Below are 14,391 nucleotides of genomic sequence, written 5' to 3' on the forward strand. Positions count from 1 at the left end.
TACACCAGAAACATCGATATATCAGTGCTTCGATAGTTCTTTTTACGTACATCTCTAGATAAGAAGCTAATAAACGAAAATAAAAAATCTGTTTTCCTGTGCACAAGTTATATCATTAATAATGTGCAAGGGAAGTGTTTCGTTAGTTTGTTCTGTTTTTGTGTTAATTGTACAAATACAAAATGCTGAATTTCGCGCGTACGAAGAGATTGCAGTAGTTGAACCAGCAATTGCAGCTGCAATCACAGCAAATCACGATAAGCGTAAAAATGCACGTTCGATGATTTGCTATTGCGATGGTAGCTGCCCGAACAATGTAAGCAACGGTACCTGCGAGACACGACCAGGTGGCAGTTGTTTCAGCGCCGTCGAAGAGGTATACGATGAGACAACGGGCACATATGAGGAGGAGCGCACCTTTGGCTGCATGCCTCCCGAGGATAATGGCGGATTGTTAATGTGCAAAGTATCAGTTATGCCCTATTTACATGGCAAGAACATTGCCTGCTGTGACGAGAAGGACTTGTGCAATCGTGAGCTGCAGCCAGATTTCATGCCTAAGCTGACGACCCCACCACCCGAACTGCCCGTCAGCCAACCATCAATTCATGTAGTACTGGCCATCATTGTGATCGTCTGCGTATTTATTGTGTTATTCGTCGTACTGTGCGTGGTCTTCAAGCGTCGCAGCAAGCTGCGAAAGCAACCACGTTTGATCAACTCCATGTGCAACTCTCAGATATCGCAGTTGGTCGAACAAAGCTCAGGTTCAGGTTCAGGTCTGCCGCTCCTAGTGCAACGCACCATTGCCAAGCAGATTCAAATGGTGCGCCTCGTTGGCAAGGGACGCTACGGAGAGGTGTGGCTGGCCAAATGGCGTGATGAACGAGTCGCTGTAAAGACCTTCTTCACCACCGAGGAGGCGTCCTGGTTTCGTGAAACGGAAATTTATCAAACTGTGCTAATGCGACACGAGAATATTTTGGGATTCATTGCAGCTGATATCAAGGGAAATGGCAGCTGGACACAGATGTTATTGATCACCGACTACCACGAAATGGGCAGTCTACACGATTATCTCTCCACATCGGTGATCAATCCACAAAAGCTTCAGCTGCTCGCCTACTCCCTGGCATCTGGCTTGGCACATTTGCACGACGAAATCTTTGGCACACCGGGTAAACCGGCCATAGCCCATCGCGATATCAAAAGCAAGAATATATTGGTGAAGCGGAATGGACAATGCGCTATTGCTGATTTTGGATTGGCTGTTAAGTACATCTCGGAACTAGATGAGATACACATTGCACAGAATACGCGCGTCGGTACACGTCGCTACATGGCGCCAGAGGTTCTTGATCAGACGCTGAATCCACAACAATTCGAGGAATTCAAACGTGCTGACATGTACTCTGTGGGTCTTGTTCTCTGGGAAATTGCTAGACGTTGCTATACGCCTATATCGGGCACAAAGACAACCTCTTGCGAGGATTATGCCTTGCCATATCATGATGTGGTGCCTTCAGATCCCACATTTGATGATATGCATGCCGTTGTCTGCGTTAAGGGCTATCGACCGCCCATACCCATGCGCTGGCAGGAGGATGATGTGCTAGCCAGCGTCGCGAAGATTATGCAGGAATGCTGGCACCCGAATCCAACGGTGCGTTTAACGGCGTTGCGTGTTAAGAAAACACTTGGACGCCTCGAAGCAGACTGCCTTATCGATGTGCCTATGAAAATTGTTTAGGGAACCTACTACTAGAGAGCGCACCCTAACTGAACTTTATTTTATATATATACAGTATATATATAGTTATATGTATAGATTAGTTTTTCTAGCTGCATATTGCATTTATAAAGCAGGATTTTTTGTTCATTCGGCAACTAGTTGATAAGCCCTTTTTTTAAAAAAAAACTTTGTGCCTACTAATAACACAGGCCAACCAAGAATGAGAATATATATGCTGCACCGAAACTAATGTAAGGATAGCTCAGACTTGCACATGCTAAAATTCAAGTATTGATTACCATATTATAATAACTGGAAGTACTCTTTGTCTCCTCTTGACTCCCGTTTCAATTTTTCAAACCCTGTTTATTTTTTGACATATAGTTATCAGATGATTCGATTCACTGAATGCTAAGACCTTTACTTAAGTCTAGTCTGATTCTTGGTTACCAAATCTTGTTGGCCTGTGTAATTGATCCTAATCTTAAGATTCGTACTGATTCGTATGCTAGTTTAAGGAACATTTGTTGTTTAGTTTAATGTTAGTGTTAAGGTTCAATTGGTTTGCAAAATGCTTTAACTTTTCTTGGGAAATCTTTTTTGAAAAAAATCGAGTTTCAAAATTATGTTTGTGCCAGCTTACTTCTGAGGTAGAATTATTAATAAACCTAGGCTAAGTTCAGAAAGCAGTGAAATGCTAAAAAAAAATATAAATATATATATAATGAAATGACTATATTTTTGTAATTTAAGTAAATGCAAAAATAATGCTGCCTTATGTAAAATTTAAAATCGACTACACTTAGCAGATATATATAAATATATATGTATGAAGAGTTTTGAGCAGCTGCTTCAAATAGTTTAGGAAGCAATAGACATATATACATATGTATAGTTAATTAAGTTATTTGAAGGTGCAACATTTTAACAATTTACCTTTTTATATGAACTAATCGAGCAATTCACAATATTTCGTTTAGCTTTAAGTGCAAGTAATACATTTTTGTTTAAAGGAATAACAATAACAAACGTTTCAATCTTCAATCTTTATTTTAAGATTTTTATTTACAATTTATAATAATCGTAATAAATATTAATTTCTTTCAATGTCCATCTTTATTTACAAACAATAAGTGGGACCGACTGGAAAATATCCAGCATAAACACATACACACACAATCAAATGTAAACTTGAGAACCTCATCATTTTAAAAGGATTCCAAGTCTAGCTTTCGTACTCTCGTATCAAAATAGGAATATTCTTCAATACAAGGGTCAACTCGTCATTAATTTCTCTCCAAGCTCATTTGTCTCCACATTCGATCTTTCAACTTTATCTTGCCCGTTCTCCTTGTGATTGCCATTTTCTTGCCCATCCGTTTGCATGAGTTGCATGCCTCTGCTAGTCTCCTTAGCTTTGGCACCCTTACGCTGCGGTATAGTCTCCAAAATTGCCTGCGTCCATCCCTGGTTGGCTGCCACGCGAGTCAGGAGCTCAAAGACGTGAAAGGTGCTCAGCACGGAGCGTGTCTTCATGTCTACGTGTTCGCTGAGAGGTAGGCGAGCTGTGAGAAGTCCCGCACTTGTTGCACGCTGGTGACAAAGACCTTTAAAGTGATTGTGATCGACCAAGCCGCCAATGACATACGTGTGTCCCGGCTGCAACTTCTCCAGTACCGTGTCCGATTCGCAGGTCAAATATACCATTTTCTGCTTATCAAAGAGTTCAGTGTGCGTGCGATCGAAGTGGTAGTCAACATGCCAGTTTTCCCAGCCGTCGTTCTTCTTGAAGCATTCGTGGATGTGACCCTCACTCTTAATGCCTGTAAAGTGCAGACGCAGCGGCTGGGAAGCACGCCGATTAATCGTATAGATGCGTAGACACTGCTTCACACACTTGGCCACATCTCGCTCCTGCATCAGATCGTCATAATCCAAGTCGATGGCCACGCTGATTGTATCAGGACTGCTTTGTTTGTCGATTGCCGTTAGTTGGCGGCGTTTCAACTCTTTACGAGAAGGACCCACATTAACTGGCAGCCCTTTGGCCTTAGCCTCCATTCGCTTCTCTTTTCGACGCTCGCGCTCCTTTATTCGTCGAAGTTTTCGTAACTCCAGCATCTCGGCGTGCTTTCGTTGTTTTTTCAGCTGATTTTTGCTCAACGGTGTCGCGGGCGTGGTACCTGGACAGCTGCTCAGAGTAATCTCCGCGTGTTGCTCTTGGTCTTGGTCTTCATCTTTCATATCCATACTGATAATTTCTTTAATTATTATTAATACAAAATCTTATAGGTTTGTTTAGTTCAGCATGTTTTTAGTCTTATATGGTTCGCTGGAGCAACCTGTTATCGATTCTCGGTCCAGTTGCGAACTAGTTTTCTATTGAACCTAGTTTAGTTACCTATGCATCCCTGGAAAAACATATCTTCAAGGGCTGCCGCAAAAATTACTATAGTGATCAGTTTTCGCAAAGAAGTTGAGCTGAAAAGGGCTCTGACTAGAAAATTATGTACCAGCCACCTCTGCCGCCGCCGCAAGATGTGCCCACACAACCTCCACCACCTCCGCCACCAGCTGAAGCCATAAAATTGCCCCCAACAGGCCTAACTCATGATGGCCAGCCGGTTAGCATTGAAGCACCTCCGCCGGCTAACTTCGATTATGCACAGCACCCATGGAGTATGAACGATGCTTACAATTCTCAAGGTTCATCTATGAATTATGGCAAATATGACGCCACAGCTTATGCGCCATATGCTGCAGCACCACCGCCACCACCGACATATGCAGCCAACGCAACTCCTTATTACTATGGTAATTATGGATATCCTGAGAGCTATGCAGCACCGCCATCAAATTACGGAGCTAAGCCGTCCAGCTCTGGTTATGACTCTAGATCAGATTACAGACAGGGCAATTACTCCTACAATTATCGTCCGCCCAGTCACAACTATTACCCCAATAACTATTCGAAAAACTATGGCGGCTATAACTATAACAATCGCTATGAACAGAGGTATTATAATCCACGGCAGTCGTATCATAGCAACCAAAGGATTCCGAAGAGCACGCACAACGAGGCGGCAACCACGCCCAAGATGGAGACGGAGCGGGACCGTCTCTTGCGTCAATGGTGTTCCAACTACTGTGAGAAGTCTGAGGATTACATAAAGAAAATGAATGCCTTGATCGAAGCCGAGGCGCCTGCTGAATCCTGGGTGCGCTCATCGCCCGCCGAACTCTACTACGAGCGCACAAAGACCGAGCACGAAGTAAGGGCCAAGCCGCGCCTTCATAAACGCTGCGAGCTGTTCCAGCAGCAGCTCATCGAACGTGCCGAGCGAGTGAGGAAGACGTTGCCCGTCTATGTGCCGCCTGCACGAAAGACGCGAAGACGTGCTTGTAACCACAAGCATAAATCAGAGGCGTGTTCCTCTAGCTCCGATTCGGATTCGGATGAGGATGCCTTTAAAATCGAGCAAGATTGCTGCATGGAAGAGCTGTCGCGCAAGATGGAACACCCTCAGCGGTTGCATTCCGATCTGTGGCACAATGATGCAGGCGAAATGAACGATGGGCCGCTCTGTCGCTGCTCGGCGAAATCACGACGCATCGGCATACGACATGGCATCTATCCGGGCGAGAAGGGCTACCCCCTTTGCGATAAGGACACGAACAATGCAGGCAAACTTTTTCATTATCGCATCACCATTTCGCCGCCCACGAACTTTCTGACCAAAACGCCGACAATTATCAAACACGATGAGCATGAATTTCTCTTTGAGGGCTTCTCTCTGCTCTCCCATGTCCGCCTGACGGATTTGCCGGTCTGTAAAGTGATTCGCTTTAACATTGAGTACACAATTGAATACGACGAGGAGAAGATGCCAGAGAACTTTACCATTCGCGAATTGGATCTGTTCTGTAAGTCATTTCACGTCCTCTAAATAATAGCTATTATATAAATCTTTTCTTTTTTTGTAGTTAAATATCTGTTCCATGAGTTACTGGAGCTCGTTGACTTTAATCTCATGCCGAATGTCGAGCAATCTTGTCCAGCTTTTCACTTCCTGCCACGCTTTGTGCGCGAGCTGCCGGACAACGGCAAAGAAGTACTGGCCATGTGCGAGGTACTGAAGTATCTGTTGGACAATTCAGCGGAGCTGGTGGAGCCGCAGCAGCTGCAGCACCTGAATGACATAAGCCAACATGAATGGCAAAAGTATGTGGATTACATCAAGGGCATGTTGGTCACAAAGCCTGGCTATAAGCCCTGCTCGCTGCGTGTTGATCAGTTGGACCGAAATAATTCGGATCTACCCGAGTGCTTGGACCGAGAGAAGGGCATCTCCCATCCAGCGATTGTGCACTTTGGCATACGCCCGCCTCAGCTGAGCTATGCTGGCAACCCGGAGTATCAGAAAGCCTGGCGTGAATACGTTAAATTTCGTCATTTAATGGCGAATATGTCAAAGCCATCATTCAAGGACAAGCGCAAGCTGGAGGACAAGGAGCAGCGGCTGCAGGAGATGCGCACGCAGGGGCGAATGAAGCGAAATATAACTGTGGCCATCAGCTCGGAGGGCTTCTATCGGACAGGCATTATGTGTGACATAGTGCAGCATGCCATGCTTATACCTGTACTAACTGGTCATCTTCGCTTCCACAAGTCCTTGGATCTTCTGGAAGAGAGCATTGGCTACAAGTTCAAGAACCGCTACTTACTCCAATTGGCTCTGACGCATCCTTCCTACAAAGAGAACTATGGCACCAATCCGGATCACGCGCGGAACTCGCTCACTAATTGTGGCATTCGTCAGCCCGAATATGGCGATCGTAAGATTCATTATATGAACACGAGGAAGCGCGGCATCAATACTCTGGTTAGCATTATGTCGCGCTTTGGCAAGGATCACGAGACGGTGTCCAACATCACGCACAACGAACGTCTTGAGTTTCTGGGCGATGCTGTGGTCGAATTTTTGAGTTCGATTCATTTGTTCTTCATGTTTCCGGAGCTCGAGGAAGGTGGTTTGGCCACGTATCGTGCTGCCATTGTGCAGAATCAGCATTTGGCGTTGCTTGCCAAGAAATTGCAGTTGGAAGAGTTCATGCTGTATGCCCACGGCTCAGATCTGTGTCACGAGCTGGAGCTGCGTCACGCCATGGCCAATTGCTTTGAGGCTTTGATGGGCGCTCTGCTCTTGGATGGCGGTATCAAGGTGGCCGACGAAGTGTTCACCGACGCTCTCTTTAGGCAGGATGACAAGTTGCTGGCCATATGGAAGAATTTACCGGAGCATCCGTTGCAGGAGCAGGAGCCACTCGGCGATCGCAGCTGCATCGATGCCTACCGCGTGCTCAAGGACTTGACCAGATTTGAGGACTCGATTGGCATTAAGTTTAAGCACATCCGTTTGCTGGCACGTGCCTTTACGGATCGCTCGATTGGATTTACGCATTTGACGCTCGGCTCGAATCAAAGGCTAGAATTCCTGGGGGATACTGTGCTGCAACTGATCTGCTCGGAGTATTTGTATCGACATTTCCCGGAGCATCATGAGGGCCACTTGTCTCTGCTGCGCTCCTCGCTGGTCAACAATCGTACACAGGCCGTGGTCTGTGACGATCTAGGCATGCCCAAGTTCGCAGTCTATGCCAACCCGAAGGCTGACCTAAAGACCAAAGATCGGGCGGATCTGCTGGAGGCTTTTCTAGGCGCCCTCTATGTGGATAAGGGTCTGCTTTACTGCGAGCAGTTCTGTCATGTCTGTCTCTTTCCGCGGCTGCAGCTGTTCATCATGAACCAGGACTGGAACGATCCCAAGTCGAAGTTGCAACAATGTTGCCTAACCTTACGCACCATGGATGGCGGCGAGCCAGATATCCCCTACTACAAGGTGGTCGAGGCTAGCGGACCTACAAACACGCGCGTCTACAAGGTGGCCGTCTATTTTCGGTCCAAGCGCTTAGCCACTGCCAGTGGCTCATCCATACAGCAGGCGGAGATGAATGCAGCAAAGCAAGCGCTGGAGAATTCCCGTGACCTGTTCCCCCAACTCGATCATCAGAAGCGCGTCATTGCCAAGAGCATTAAAAAGCAAACGGGCAGCGAAATGGACAATGATGTGGATAAGGCAAACGATGATAAGGTGAAGAAGCCCAAGTATGCAGCGCCGCTGGAGGATGAATCGCATCTGCCGAAGCAATATCGCATGCATGAGAATATATCTAGCGATGAGTTGCCAGAGGATGATGATGAAGATGATCAAGGCAGAGCCATTTGTAAGTACTTAAACTTTTGCTTCAGCGAGCAGCTTCAATTGACTTGTTTACTTCCTTTTATTTCAAGCGCCTGTTCATCTGCCAAAGCGTCGAAATGGCAGCAGGAGCAGGAGCAGCAGCAGCTCCAGTAGTAGTAGCAGTAGCAGCAGCAGCAGTGATACAGATAGTGACACGTGTACCATGCCAAAGCGTCAAGCGCGTCAAGAGGAAGGCTCCGTTTCGCCAGTCTCTTCTTCCTCATCATTATAATATAAATTAAGTTTAATAATCTATAAGATGACAAAGTAATATAAGCAATAGATAAACCCCATATGCCTATTCAAAAGCTCCTATATTTAGTATATAGTAACTATTAATTTGCCTAAGATATGCATTTTAGTTGAAGTAGTTATTGATTTTCAAAGCCAATCGTTGCATAAAGTTTGTTTAAATAATAATATATATATTATACAGCTTGACCATAGAGCTTGAATTATTGTTGTGCCCTGCACCCATTAAAAAGGGTATGATTTTGTTTTTACTTTCTTATGAACGAATCTCTTTGTCATTTTTATTGAAATGCTAAAAATGTTTTCAATACCGAATACAATTTACACCAGTTGCAACACTATTTCCGGGTTGTACTTTAGTTCAATATCATTGAACAGCGTTTGCATTTCAAATTTGTATAAATTTGCTATAACTAAACTCGAGCGCATCAAATAACAAATCGGTAACAAAATAAAAAGATCAGGAAAATTAATTTGTCGTATAGCAAGAATTGTAAATTTAAACAATCAAATTGATTTCAAGAATGCCTATCGGTACAAAATGAAATGCAAATTCAACAACGTATTTAGTCAGGGAAGCTTAGCCAGTTTACTTAAAGAGCGACAGACGGCGTCCAAGCGATCGTCCGCTGCTATTTAAGGCGTTCGTAATATCCTTCAACTCTGGCAGATTCTGAATGTCACCACGAGCTGCCACCGAAGGGACAGAGTTAAGAAGTCTTTGAGCAACGCGTTGTATATCAGCGGCTGTTACTTTTTCTATAAGAGAAAGAATGTTATCACACCATATATACATTTATCAAAATTATCTTACCAATCTCATTGATGAAGTGTTCTGGTCGCTTGCGATACCCCGTAACAAGAACTTGACGTCCCACATCTTCGAACACAACTGGTCGGGACTCGAGGTTCATCAGTAGCATCGACTGCAGTTGTATTTTGGAGCGCATCAGCTCTTCGCTGCTCGGCTCGGCAGTCATGTTCATCAGCTCTCGCGTGAGAACCTCTACCATATCTCGCAAATGCTGTGGCGGTGCACTGCCATGTATGCAGAAGAGACCCGTATCCACATAGGCATGATTGTACGCTGTTGCGCTGTACATCCAATGGTAGCGATTCAAGACTTTGGTATAGAGGCGAGAGTACATGCCCTTGCCTGGTCCTCCAGCAGAGAAAGAACCGCCGCCTCCCATCATTATATTAAGCACACATAATGGCACAAAATCCGAGTCTTGGTGAGAGCAACCTTCAAAGCCGAGTACAACGTGCGCCAGCTCTGGTAGTCCAGCTGCCGCATAAATCGGAATTTCACAATGTTCCTTAAAAGGTATAAAAGAGCTTCATTAACGTATTCAGTACATGTGTATGTATGGGTTTATACTTTAACTAAGCCGCCTGTATACTGAGCCTGTGATGTGTCCACTTGATTGGGCCCAGTACTTGTCAAATTTTCGTTCATCCAAATGGCCTCGTTGTCGACAAAATATTTGGTAACATGCTCAACCAGCTCATCGTGATCCACCTAAGGAGAGAGAAAGAGAAAGGCACATAGGATTCATCGGACTTGGGGATGCGAGGATCAAAAGCTTACACCAACGCCGGCGATGACCATACGATCCGGCGTATGATGATATCTTAAATAGTTCATTAAGACGCTGCGATCAATGCTTTCCAGATTCGATGGCGGGCATAATTTTGGCAAACCCAGTGTATTTTCTTTATAAGCAGCCGCATGTATCATGTCCATGAGTATTGGCTCCTGTTCGGGTCGCATGCCAAGCGTTTCCAACTCAAAGCTTACAGCTCGTCGTGCCAAATTCACTTCCTGTTCGCTCAGCGTGGGCCTCAAGGTTACGTCAGCCAGCAATCGGGTAACGGACTCAAGTGCGCGGCTATCAATACTCGCTGCATAGATAAGCGTGTCCCTTGAGCTTTGGCAATCACAGATGCCGCCGTTTTTCTCCAGCTCCTTAAGAATTGCATCCTTATTGGGGAAGTTAACTGTCGACTGCGAGTTTGATTAAAGAAAGCAATAGATAATTTACATTTTTAAATAAATGTATGGGCATTGGCATTATAAATAGAAAATAATTGGATGTCTAGTGATTGCCTGCAAATATGTAATGTATGACATGGGACACAGGGAATGGCAACGAATGACGACGATACCATGTGTATGGCACGGAGTGAATGGCAATTACCTTCACATAGCATTCATTCACGTAATGCATTAGATGTATGGAAATTAATGGCAATGGTAGAGGTGAAACTAAATTAAGTGGAAACTTACATTGAACGCAAGTTTCTCAAGAAAGTGAGAAACACCACTGGGATAGGCGACTTCGTATCGTGGCCCGGAATCCAGCACGAGACCAACGGTGCAGAATTGTCCGTAGCGTGGCTCCGATGCGATGCGTAAGCCATTCACCAGTGTCGTCACCTTTGTGGTGACACTCTCTACTAAGGGTTTGGCATAGACCGCCTCCGGCAAGTCTGGCAGTGGTTCGGTTAGGGGCGGCAGGTGCGTAACAACTTCTTTGGACGGCGTGTTTACCTTGTGTGGACCACCGTCTTTACTACGCACACGTCCAGTGATTTGGCCGATGCCGGTACCACTACCAATTTCATCCCCACCAACTACCGTTACTTTTGTGGCAAAGCGGCGTGGAAATCTAATTGAGTAATAATGGTGAAATGCATTATTTTTTTACCGGTTCTTTCTGTCGTTAAGCACACACACACACGATTCTTACGTGCGCCAAGAGTTTCTCAGAGTTTGCAGCATAGTGAAGCTTCTCACGTTCATGATTTGCAGGTGATTTGGGTCTGGCCTTGAGCGTTTGCAACTATATTTACAATTTCAAATGTTGAATTTTGCTGCGTTCAAGAAATCTGTTTCAAAGACATACTTTTGAGGAAAAAAAATTGCTCTTCTTCTTGACTAATGTCAATCACAAATGTCATATGGAACTAAATGCGTAGAGTTGTATTTTTTAACAAATATCGATAACAGCTCGACAACCGTGAAAATTTAAAAAACGATATGTTTGTTGTATATATTTTTTATTAGTGTATTTTGATTATATAGCTTGAATGTGTTTAAGTGTATTACAAGCTAATCAAAGTTAAAGCGCCGCTTGCCATCAAAGCGATAGCCATAGGCTGCTGCGTTTTTCGTGTCCACCAGAGCAGGATTGCGATGCTTGAAAAAACTACCATGCCCGTGAGCTGGTCGAGAAGCGCTATTTGGTATGCCCTCCACTTCGCGAGGATAAAAGGCTTCAAACATTCCTTCAGGCGGTAGGCAACACTCCACTATTTTGGTATCATTTGGATCATAAGCGTTGACACTGACTAGTTCATGTTGTGCGCATAAAATAACCAGCAGTATATTCAAAAGTTTCGTAATTGCAATCATTTCAAGTTGTACACACGCGAACCTTCCTTTTACTTTTTGTTTGTTTAATTTTTTGTGTACAATGGCAAACTTGTTTTGCGCTTTGTGTTGTTCCAATTGCTGTGGCTTCAGTTATACTGATCACACCTTAAGCCGTTCTCTGCGTGCTGCACTCGATTCAAGTTAGGTGAGTTTCTATTATATTTTGTTTGCAACTGAATAAGCTTTTTGGTGCTTAAGCTTAAGCTTTGGCGATCTGCAGTTGCCCATTTTTATATCAAATGGGCAACACCAGAATGTTTTAATCACAAGTAAACTATAGAAATGTTGCTATATTGATGTACAAGTAAACAAAATTCGTATAACATTTTTTGTTATAAAAAATGTCTGTACGGGCAAGCTTAAATAGCTATCGAAATCTCCCATCTTCAACTGAGTGGAGTTTGCTCAATTCGTGCTTACTTACTATCGCGCTCATCTCTATAAGCTAAATCAATTGGTCAATGTTTGGCCCCGGTTTGTTTGTTCTTTTATAAAACAACGCATTTCATATGCTCATGCTCTCTTTTAACAAAAGTATTTTAATTGAATGCTCTAACAAGTTAAAAAATTATATAAGTTAGCGGCAAATTCAAATAAATATCTAAATATCCCATCACTAACCGGGCTACACTTTCGCTCGTGACCCCTATCAGAATTATGCACATCTCTTTTGGCTGGAGCAGCTGGTCCATTCAGAGCGAGTGGAGTCGCCCAGAGGAAGCGACACAATTTCCTTCCCTTCATCTATTAAAATATTCCGATTTTAATAAGGCATTTAAATAAAACTATAAGTATGTCATATAATCGTATGGAAACGCCTAAGGACCTAAGCGAAATGCAAAGTAAGTTGCATGGTTTTAGAATTTCTTCGAATGCTGATAGCCCATATATGTATATATCTGTATGTATTTGTGTACATTTGCATATATGTGCATAGGTGTGTACAAACATTGTGATAAGTATTGAGGCATTTCAAATGTTGCGGAGCATATTCATATAAAATATCGATGTGCAAAATTAAGCCATAAATTGCTGATGGAGCAAGCATTTTTCTTCCGTCCCGTTTTAATCACAGCGTAAATGCAACTGCATGTGTGTGTATGTATGTATTTATTTGCAACTCCGTTCTTAGTATGTACGTATGCAAGTGTCGGTATGCATGTGTGTGTCTGTATACAATATGCGTTTTTCCCGGTACAAATGACGCATCAAATCTGTGAAATGGACAACTGGTTTCATATTCGTAAATTCAACAAACGTGTTCATACAACAAATATTGAAAATAACACAATTGTTATTTGAAGGGCCCATAAATAATGGAGAGCGATATCCACCAATACCCTTACCACCGCCGCCGTCTCTGGGAACGGAGAGTAAGCAAGGAATGCATATAAACCCATCGACATATTTGGATTCTGCACCGATTATAATAAACAATTCAACGGTGTTGGTGGTGGAGGGACAGGACGAGAGTCTCGATACAAAGAACCTAATCTTCAATGACCAAACTATAAGAAAGGGCTTCATACGTAAAGTGTACTTAATACTGTTGGTATGTAAGGCATAATATATTATTAAACACTATTTCATATATTTTAAAATGTTCTCTTCTTATTTTGTAGACCCAGCTGCTCTTCACCTGTGGTGTTATCTGCATTTTCATGTACCATGGGCCAACCAAACTATTTGTGCGCAACAACCCAATTGTGGTGATGGTGGCTATGGTCGTGAATCTAGTCGTTCTCATCTCGATGGCTTGCTGTGAGACGACTCGACGACATTTTCCTGTAAATTTTATATGCCTGGGCCTGTTCACGGTGACCATGTCCCTGATGCTCGGTGGCGTAGCTAGTTTTATGGACGCGAATCTTGTGCTCATAGCTGTGGGCATCACGGCTTTGCTGGTGGCTGCCCTGTCCATATTTGCCATTCAAACGAAATACGATTTCACAGCCATGGGCGGCGTTCTAATCGCAATTGTTATAAGCCTCCTGATTCTGGCCTTTGCCGGCGCATTTCTACGTCAAACTTTCGGAGAGACAGCGTTTGCCTGCCTAGGCGCACTCTTCGGCAGCTTTATGCTAATCTATGACACTCAACTGATTATTGGGGGCACGCATAAATATCAATTCAATCCAGAGGACTATATATTTGCTGCATTAACTTTGTATATCGATGTGGTACGCATCTTTTTGTATATCCTGCGTTTCATGGCTAGGAAGTAAGTCCTTATGATATTTGGCTATTAGGCTAAATTCAACTACTATGATCGATATTATACAACTGAATGTATATCTATGTGAATTTATTATTAATTGTATACTAAAGAAAGGTGTAGTGCCATAATTTAAGGGCCATCAAATGGCATTTAAATTACCAACCAAAATGTTTAATCAAACTCGAATGTATATATATACTATATATGTCTGTACTGTGCACAAACGAATTTTTGTATTAAATTTAAATTTGCTTTTGTATTATGTGTATATTTTATTCACAATAAATTCAATAAAATAACTCGACAACTATATGAGCCCATATAAGCCCATTAGACTTGGATGATTTATGCTCCATTATGAATAAGAAAGCAAAAGCGCAGCTCCCAGCTTAGCATATCCCAAAAGACAAAACTTTTTTGATTTTTCTTGTACTTTTGTCCTTTATTT

General features: G+C 43.4%; 6 protein-coding genes across 6 annotated transcripts; 3 read left to right on the top strand and 3 right to left on the bottom strand.

Annotated features, from left to right (window-relative positions):
- The first annotated feature begins 23 nt into the window (after positions 1-23).
- On the top strand, positions 24-2,839 carry tkv (serine/threonine receptor kinase thickveins). The gene has a single exon (XM_018106822.3). It carries the CDS (start codon positions 122-124, stop codon positions 1,748-1,750), a length of 1,629 nt encoding a protein of 542 aa, XP_017962311.1. The 5' UTR covers positions 24-121; the 3' UTR covers positions 1,751-2,839.
- LOC108655240 (tRNA (guanine(9)-N(1))-methyltransferase Trmt10A) lies at positions 2,764-4,046 on the bottom strand. Its single transcript, XM_018106981.3, has one exon. It carries the CDS (start codon positions 3,980-3,982, stop codon positions 3,008-3,010), a length of 975 nt encoding a protein of 324 aa, XP_017962470.1. The 5' UTR covers positions 3,983-4,046; the 3' UTR covers positions 2,764-3,007.
- A 98-nt stretch (positions 4,047-4,144) lies between these two features.
- Positions 4,145-8,627, top strand: drosha (ribonuclease 3 drosha). Its single transcript, XM_018106749.3, has 3 exons — positions 4,145-5,656; positions 5,717-8,017; positions 8,085-8,627. The coding sequence occupies exons 1-3, from the start codon at positions 4,240-4,242 to the stop codon at positions 8,264-8,266; spliced, it is 3,900 nt and encodes a 1,299-aa protein (XP_017962238.1). The 5' UTR covers positions 4,145-4,239; the 3' UTR covers positions 8,267-8,627.
- A 130-nt stretch (positions 8,628-8,757) lies between these two features.
- LOC108655073 (mitochondrial-processing peptidase subunit alpha) lies at positions 8,758-11,321 on the bottom strand. The gene is made up of 6 exons (XM_018106771.3): positions 11,040-11,321; positions 10,577-10,958; positions 9,878-10,294; positions 9,668-9,808; positions 9,101-9,605; positions 8,758-9,045 (listed from the first exon to the last, which is right to left on the bottom strand). Exons 1-6 carry the CDS (start codon positions 11,090-11,092, stop codon positions 8,876-8,878), a joined length of 1,668 nt encoding a protein of 555 aa, XP_017962260.1. The 5' UTR covers positions 11,093-11,321; the 3' UTR covers positions 8,758-8,875.
- Positions 11,322-11,332: 11 nt separating this feature from the next.
- LOC108655074 (uncharacterized) lies at positions 11,333-11,891 on the bottom strand. Its single transcript, XM_018106773.3, has one exon. The coding sequence runs from the start codon at positions 11,702-11,704 to the stop codon at positions 11,402-11,404; it is 303 nt and encodes a 100-aa protein (XP_017962262.1). The 5' UTR covers positions 11,705-11,891; the 3' UTR covers positions 11,333-11,401.
- Positions 11,892-12,361: 470 nt separating this feature from the next.
- On the top strand, positions 12,362-14,205 carry LOC108655215 (protein lifeguard 1). The gene is made up of 3 exons (XM_018106954.3): positions 12,362-12,567; positions 13,030-13,277; positions 13,348-14,205. The coding sequence occupies exons 1-3, from the start codon at positions 12,519-12,521 to the stop codon at positions 13,948-13,950; spliced, it is 900 nt and encodes a 299-aa protein (XP_017962443.1). The 5' UTR covers positions 12,362-12,518; the 3' UTR covers positions 13,951-14,205.
- The last annotated feature ends 186 nt before the right edge of the window (positions 14,206-14,391 follow it).

Source organism: Drosophila navojoa, chromosome 5 (assembly GCF_054131105.1).
Source record: "Drosophila navojoa isolate 15081-1374.11 chromosome 5, UAZ_NAV_1.0, whole genome shotgun sequence".
NCBI classification, from domain to species: domain Eukaryota; kingdom Metazoa; phylum Arthropoda; class Insecta; order Diptera; family Drosophilidae; genus Drosophila; species Drosophila navojoa.

Excerpts from the sequence above, each read along its gene's own strand:
- tkv (XM_018106822.3), top strand. The coding sequence starts at position 122 with ATGTGCAAGGGAAGTGTTTCGTTAGTTTGTTCTGTTTTTGTGTTAATT.
- LOC108655240 (XM_018106981.3), bottom strand. The coding sequence starts at position 3,982 with ATGGATATGAAAGATGAAGACCAAGACCAAGAGCAACACGCGGAGATT.
- drosha (XM_018106749.3), top strand. The coding sequence starts at position 4,240 with ATGTACCAGCCACCTCTGCCGCCGCCGCAAGATGTGCCCACACAACCT. Across the intron at positions 5,657-5,716 it reads TCGCGAATTGGATCTGTTCT|TTAAATATCTGTTCCATGAG; the intron begins GTAAGTCATTTC and ends CTTTTTTTGTAG. Across the intron at positions 8,018-8,084 it reads TGATCAAGGCAGAGCCATTT|CGCCTGTTCATCTGCCAAAG; the intron begins GTAAGTACTTAA and ends TTTTATTTCAAG.
- LOC108655073 (XM_018106771.3), bottom strand. The coding sequence starts at position 11,092 with ATGAACGTGAGAAGCTTCACTATGCTGCAAACTCTGAGAAACTCTTGG. Across the intron at positions 9,809-9,877 it reads TGGTCATCGCCGGCGTTGGT|GTGGATCACGATGAGCTGGT; the intron begins GTAAGCTTTTGA and ends CTCTCTCCTTAG. Across the intron at positions 9,046-9,100 it reads ACACTTCATCAATGAGATTG|AAAAAGTAACAGCCGCTGAT; the intron begins GTAAGATAATTT and ends TTTCTCTTATAG.
- LOC108655074 (XM_018106773.3), bottom strand. The coding sequence starts at position 11,704 with ATGATTGCAATTACGAAACTTTTGAATATACTGCTGGTTATTTTATGC.
- LOC108655215 (XM_018106954.3), top strand. The coding sequence starts at position 12,519 with ATGTCATATAATCGTATGGAAACGCCTAAGGACCTAAGCGAAATGCAA. Across the intron at positions 12,568-13,029 it reads GGACCTAAGCGAAATGCAAA|GGCCCATAAATAATGGAGAG; the intron begins GTAAGTTGCATG and ends TGTTATTTGAAG. Across the intron at positions 13,278-13,347 it reads AAGTGTACTTAATACTGTTG|ACCCAGCTGCTCTTCACCTG; the intron begins GTATGTAAGGCA and ends CTTATTTTGTAG.